The following is a 6664-nucleotide window of genomic DNA, read 5'->3' as shown; positions in this document are numbered from 1 at the left end:
CCTGCCCCAAGTAACCTGTTGAGCAGTCAGCTCCACTGTCCTGGCAGACCTTCTCTAAGCCTCACTCATCATCACACTTGACTGGGTGGTTTGTCAAAAAGATGGGAGGAGGCAAAGTACTGGATACTTTTCTCTGCAATTTGTCATCTCACAGAGCAGGGCAAACCACCGTAGGCCCGTGGGCCAGGAGCTGTGGCTACTCACCTCCATCCCATCCCATAAAGGACGCAGCCTTTCAGGGTTGTTGACCGTGACATGCTGCACCTCTGCTGCTACTTCAGCAGGGCTGCCGGAACATCCTCACTGTGTTCTAACAGACTGTCTCAGTTTGCCAGGCCTGCCATGGGGTAGAGCCGCAGATTGGGGTGGAAGGTTCCTGAAGCCTCCTGTCCCGGTACCGGGCTCTGTCTTTGTAGAGCTCCAACCAGGACATCACTGAAGGGCTGGTTAACGGGTTCAACTACTCAACCTCCCTCGATCCGGGAAAGGTGCATCAGGCCACAGACACCATCCAGGGCCGGACTCAGGTGAGAACTGGCCTTGAGGGTCTCTACACCCTCAATAAATGATGACCTGGCAGTGCCCAGAACCCAGACTCAATTCTGGGGACCCCCCCGCCCTAGGCCCTCCGACGGCTCTCCCTAGAGCAATGATGGCAAACCTTTTGAGCTCGGCGTGTCATCATTTTGAAAAACCCTAACTTAACTCTGGTGCCATGTCAAATATAGAAATTTTTTGGTATTTGCAACCATAGTAAAACAAAGACTTATATTTTTGATATTTATTTTATATATTTAAATGCCACTTAACAAAGAAAAATCAACCAAAAAAAAATGAGTTTGTGTGTCACCTCTGACACGCGTGTCATAGGTTCGCCATCACTGCCCAAGAGTGTCCCTCAGCCCCATGACAGAGGAATCCGGGCCTCGCCTCCTCCCTCCAGTTACATGGGAGAGTAGAAAGACACTCCTCACGTATTTTTAAAAATATCAGAGTGAAATAATATTGTTTCACTTCACAGTAGACCAGAAGCACGTTTGCCTGTTTGTGTTGTTTAAACTACCCTTGCCAGGATCCTGTGGAGCACTCAGCTCCACTGTCCTTGCAGACCTGGTCCAGTCGGGGAGGTCGTTTGCCCAGCGATGCGGCCTTTCAGTGCTGATGGACATGGGCCTAATGCAGTTCAGCTGCCATGTCAGCAGTGCTGCCCGGAACACTGATGTGTGTCGGAACGGACTGTGTTAGGTTGCTTGCTTGCGCTGCCATAACATAGGGCCACACTGGGTGGTGCCAGCAGCAGACATTCATTTTCTCACAGTTCCAGAGGCTAGAAGTGAGAGATGGTGCTGTCAGCCGGGCTGGTATCTCCTGAGGGGCTCACTCCTCAGCTTGTAATGGCCGGCTTCTCTCTGTGTGTCACATGGACTCCCCTCTGCACTGCCACGTGTCCTCCCCTCCTCTTCTCAGGACACTGGTCAGATCAGATGAAGACCCACACCACTGAATTCACGTCACCTGAATGACTTGCTAAAAGACTAAAACTCAAATGCAGACACATAGTGAAGTTCTAGGGGTCCCAAAGTCATGGAATTGGGGGGACACATTCAGATCACAACATGTACCACTCCCTCTGAGGTGAGCATGACCTGTCCGTGGGAAGATGGGTGGAGCTGACGCATCTAGAGCCCACTGAGGCACAGTGGGAAGGTGAGTGGACTGCAGTCGGGGAAGATGATTGGGGGAGTGGGTCAGGGGTGTTTCAGGGGCCAGAATTCCCTCTGGAGATGGACGCCCACTGCTGGGGGAAGGACGAGCACGTGTAAAATTTGAATGGCTGCAGGCAGATTCCAAACCCAAAGGGCTGTGGCAGGGACGTTGCCAACAGCAGGTTCTGATGATGGCTGCTGCCTTGCTCCCAGCCTGGCCCGGGAAATCTCACTCATTGAAATTGTCACCTGTCTGATGTCAGGCTGTCCAAGGTAAGCACAGTGTTCCTTCATTGGCAGTTGCCTCACAGGGACACTGAGTCACCTGTCACTTTATACCCACCACATGGATTTGCTCCCTCTCGAGTCCTCTGTTCAGATTCATGCTGATAATGACATTTCTCCAGTCTGGAGTCTGCAGGCATTTGCCCCTTTGCAGAATCTGGGATCCTCACAATGAGGGTCTTAAAATGCCCTTTAATGTAAAAGGATGAAACAAAAGGGTCTTTTTTGAAGTCAGTGGTTTTCATAGGCCATGTCTACCGTGTGCACTGTCCCCACACAGGGATGGGCAGGGTTCCCAGGCCCTTTCCATTCATGTTGGGAGCAGATACGTCTCAGGTAGCTGAGAGGGGAATGGCATGCAGGACAGTTCCTAGTTCTGACCTGCATGCCCTTGAGCAGACATGTGACATCCGTAAGCCTCTGTGTTCTCATCTCTATAATGGGGATGTTTCCTGAGCCCTCATAGGGTCAATGCTCATCATATGAACTGTTAATACAGGAGGTTTGTTGTTCCTCAGCCAAAACACACAAGCAAACAAGAAACATGCCCAGAAGGTCACAATTGTGTGAACATCCCCGATCCACCGAACTTAAGTGGAACTTTGAAAACCTAGAACCTCATTCAGCCGGGGCCCTCCTGTCCCTGAGGGGCTGGGATCCTGTGTGAGCTCCAGGCCTCCATCCTCCTGGGATTCACGGTGATGCCGCTGACTGGATGTCCCTCCTTGTCCCACCCAGAGTGCAGCTGAGTTCACTCTGAGACTGTGTGAGGCCCGCAGGATGCGAGCCCTGCAGAAAGGCACCCTGGAGGAGGTGGCAGCATCCCTGGTACCAGCTTTCCTGGCTGGCAACATCCCCCACATCTGCACCCTGATGCCCACCCACCCAGCCTTCTCCAGAGCCCAGTGGTTCCTGGACGAGCTGTTAACTAGGTGAGCACGGGTCCCCTCTTCAGCACAGTGGGGAGTCTGCCCACTGCCAGCTGTGTGTCTTCACAATGTCATCACATCGGTCTGAGCCTCAGAATGCTCCTCTGAAAAGTGGGTGGTACATGATCCACCTCATAGGGCTCTGTTAGGTACGGCTGTGGGGACCAGCCATGGCAGGGCCTACCTGCCGCCGGCTCTGCAGAAAGGGCTGCCGGGCCAGCTGAGGTTGTTCATGCCAATTATGTCTCTGTCCCATGGAAAGCCCCCTGACTCTCCCATCAGCGGCCTGTGGCATCTGAGTGTGGAAAAGCATATGGGGAACAACCTGTCAAGTAGTGAGAGAGGTCACCTCGCTGACCTTGTCCTGGTCCTTGGTGGAGCCACATGGGGGATGGCAGGGGAGAGCAGGGCCCCAGGCCCACTCAGATGCACTTGACAATGTGCATTCAGCTCCTACTACAGGCAGGCACTTGTGGAGACACTTAGCCTGACTCAAGATATGAAGCAGACACAATCCCTGGGCCTCAGTTCTAGTCATCGAGTCAGACAGTCACACTGTCCATCATTCGCAGGTCCTGTCCACTGTCCATCAGATCGGATGCCATCAAGGTGTTTGCTACATCTGGAGGGACACCTCCTCATAATGACCGGGACGACACACCGCAGGAGCAATTAGCAAAGTGAGTGGTCTGTGGGTGCAGAAGGAGGGTCTCCTGTGTTGGCAGAGTGGGGGCTTAGGTAGGGCAGGGCCTGGCAGAACCCTGATCTTACACATCTTCTGATTCCCAAGGGAGGGCTGAGCTCCGGTGGTTCCTCTGCAAGGAGACATGAGTCAAAGAGGACAGTGGGTGGGGTCCCGGGCCTTGGAGACCCAGAGGGGAGGCTGGGCTGAGTTGTGCTTCAGAGTCTCATCCTCACCACAGACCCACCCCGCTCTGCCTGCCCCTCTCCACATTCATCTCCCCTGACCGCCATGGGCAGGCTCAGAACAGGACTGTGGTGAGCAGGGTGCCCACAAGTCTGTCTCAGTCCTCAGCCCAGATGCCCAGGGCCTGGAGGGTGGGGGTGGACAGTGCACGGGACCTTCAGGAGAGCTGCCAGTGGGAAGAAGAGTCTCACACAGACTCCGTGTTGAACCTGCTGGATCCCACACCTGTACCACCAGGACAGCCCCACGGGGTTGGCTTGGGGCTGCGCCCTGGTAGGGGAGGGGCCTGCACAGAGGCTCAGTCCCAAACAAGGTGCCATGGGAGGGCAGAGTGGAAGGAAAGACCAAGACTCTGACTTTGTTGCCCACCTGCCTCTCTTCAGAGCCACCGCTTCTGTGATGGGGACCTGGCCGGACCGGGTACAATATTTGGGCCAGCCCCTCCTTTCCCCCTGGTTCCTCCTGAAGCAGGCCTTGGTGCTGCACAGCCGCCCTGCCCCACACCCGGTGGGCCTCGTCAGAAGTCTTTGGGTGGAGCTGGCGCATCTAGAGCCCACTGAGGCACAGGGGGAAGGTGAGGGGACTGCAGTCCGGGAAGATGATTGGGAGAGTGGGGCAGGGGTGTTTCAGGGGCCAGACTTCCCTAAAAGGCAGTCACATCTTTCCTGTCTGTGAAAAGCATGGGAAAGTGAGGCATGTGTTAGAATCCGCCTCTTTAACCTGCTCCAGAACCACCTCCAGAGCTCAAGCGCACTCCAGAGCCGGAGGAAGGGCCTGCTCCTGGGCTAGAGCCTGGTCCAGCTGTGGGGGTGCTGGAGCCATCTGGACCACCAGCTCTGATCCGAATCCCAACAGCAGAGCCAGCTCCACCCCCAACAACTGACTACCCCCGGGCTGGGACCCCTAAGCACCTTATAAGGGAGGAGAAGGTTAACATCCTGACCTTCCCTCCAAGGCTGGTGGCCGAGCAACTGACAGCAATGGATGCGGTGAGTCTGGGGCTCTCAGGGTGGGTGGGACAGGCCTTCCCTCTGCCCTTGGCCGCCCCGACCTGCCTTTCCCTGATCCCAACTCCTATGATCTTCATGCAAATCTCAGCTCCAACACTTTACCACCCATGGGTCCTGGGCAACGTTCTCAACCCCCAGCCTTTGCTATCCCTCTGTGGACAGTGGAGGTGGGCACCCCAGGCCCTGCTGCACAGAGTGGCTGTGCAGATTCAATGAGGGAGACGAGACAGAAAGCTGGGTGGGACCTGGCCTGTTTTGTGGGGAGGGGCGCTCACTGTGTGCAGCCAGATCCATGAGTTGTCCGTCCATGTGCCCATGAGGCTCAGCGGCCTCAGGACTTATTAGGCCCCTGATGTGTGTTTAACTACAAGGGAGACAAACAGCTGTGGTGGTAGCTGCCACAGGGGATTGTGCACTGAATGGAGATTCAGACCAGAGGGGTGTCAGATGCTGGAAGATGCCCCCTTGGGGTGAGCAGACTTGAGCCACTTCCTGGAGCTTGGAGTTAGTGAGGCTGGGCTGGAGGCAGATGCTCCTGTCCCTTCCCCTCCAGCCTTAGGCCCTGGGTCATCCAGTGCTGGGTGCCCTCGGGGGACAAAGAGTGACTCCCATGGACTCCAAGGCTCAGGCACATCCTCAGCTTCCTGAGCTTCAGTCTTGTCCAGTGACCCCTTCAGGGGACTGGGGACCCTGAGCTGGGGTGTGGCAGGGCTGGTGACACCGCCCTTTCTCCCCAGGAGCTGTTCAAGAAGGTGCTGCCCCACCAGTGCCTGGGCTCCGTCTGGCCCCAGAGGAGGAAGCCTGGCAGAAGCACGCGGCCTCCACTGTCAGTGCCACCATCAGACAATTCAACCAAGTGGCCACCTGTGTGATCACCACCTGCCTTGGGGACCCAAGCATGATGGCCCGGGACAGGGCCAACGTGGTGGAGCACTGGATGAAGGTGGCCAAGGTCTGTTGGGGGAGGCCCAGCAGCGCCCCTATGCGGAGCCTTGAAAAATGCCTCTGCTGCCTGGTCAGCTCTGAGGACTGAGGCCAGAGGTCTGAGCCCCAGCACAGCCTCCATGTCCTCTCTGCCAGGGATTCGTGCACCTTGAAGCCCAGGTGCCTGTGTTGGGAGGCTCACTTTCTACCTGGCTCCTTCCTTGGGTTGAACTGGGATCCTCCTTGCACTGAGAGTTGGTCTTTGGGTGCTAAACATACCCACCCTGAGCATCTGTCCCAGCATGAATTGGTGTCATTCAAGGGGGATTGAAGCTACAACTGCAGCTTCCACCTCACAGCCCATGTCTCCCCTTCCCCATGGGGGGAAAAAGCCTAAGGAACTTCTCCTCCCTGCACGCCATCCTGGCCGCTCTGCAGAGCGTGGCTGTCCATCGGCTGAAGAAGACGTGGGGGAAAGTTTCCAGGTGCGTAGGCCTCTCGCATCAGAGGAGGCATGGGGAGGTGTCACCCAAATGTCTCCCACTGTCCCCTCACCTCCTGGGAGGCAGCCAACCCTGGGTCAGGGATGGGCTGGTGGGCGGGGCCTCTAAGGCTCCCTGGGACCTCAGGCCACTGGCTCCGCTTCAGGAGTCAGTTTCCTCCAATGTCAGAGACGGCACTGAGCCAAATGGGAGATTTTCAAGTGTTTCCAGCACCTGAACCGTGTGCCCAGTTCAAACCCAAACTGGTCAAAACAGAGCTGCTCCATAGAAATGGGAAGGGGCCCACGTGACCAGCATGAGAGCCCTGCCCCAGTCCCACGGAGACCTTCCTGCTCAGAGGAACGCAGTGATGCCCTCACCAGGGCAGTTTGAAACATGA

At 56.2% G+C, this 6664-nt stretch overlaps 1 protein-coding gene across 2 annotated transcripts; it reads left to right on the top strand.

Moving 5' to 3' along the window:
- The first annotated feature begins 290 nt into the window (after nucleotides 1–290).
- Nucleotides 291–5935, top strand: LOC132213771 (ral guanine nucleotide dissociation stimulator-like). 2 transcript variants are annotated; one of them, XM_059660704.1, is made up of 6 exons: nucleotides 291–527; nucleotides 2730–2923; nucleotides 3493–3600; nucleotides 4232–4422; nucleotides 4578–4837; nucleotides 5596–5935. In XM_059660704.1, exons 2-6 carry the CDS (start codon nucleotides 2772–2774, stop codon nucleotides 5728–5730), a joined length of 846 nt encoding a protein of 281 aa, XP_059516687.1. In that variant the 5' UTR covers nucleotides 291–527; nucleotides 2730–2771; the 3' UTR covers nucleotides 5731–5935. The 2 variants fall into 2 exon arrangements, with proteins under 2 accessions (XP_059516687.1, XP_059516688.1); XM_059660705.1 differs by lacking the exon at nucleotides 3493–3600.
- The last annotated feature ends 729 nt before the right edge of the window (nucleotides 5936–6664 follow it).

Source organism: Myotis daubentonii, chromosome 12 (assembly GCF_963259705.1).
Source record: "Myotis daubentonii chromosome 12, mMyoDau2.1, whole genome shotgun sequence".
NCBI classification, from domain to species: Eukaryota; Metazoa; Chordata; class Mammalia; order Chiroptera; family Vespertilionidae; genus Myotis; species Myotis daubentonii.
This window is presented reverse-complemented; position numbering and strand designations above follow the sequence as displayed.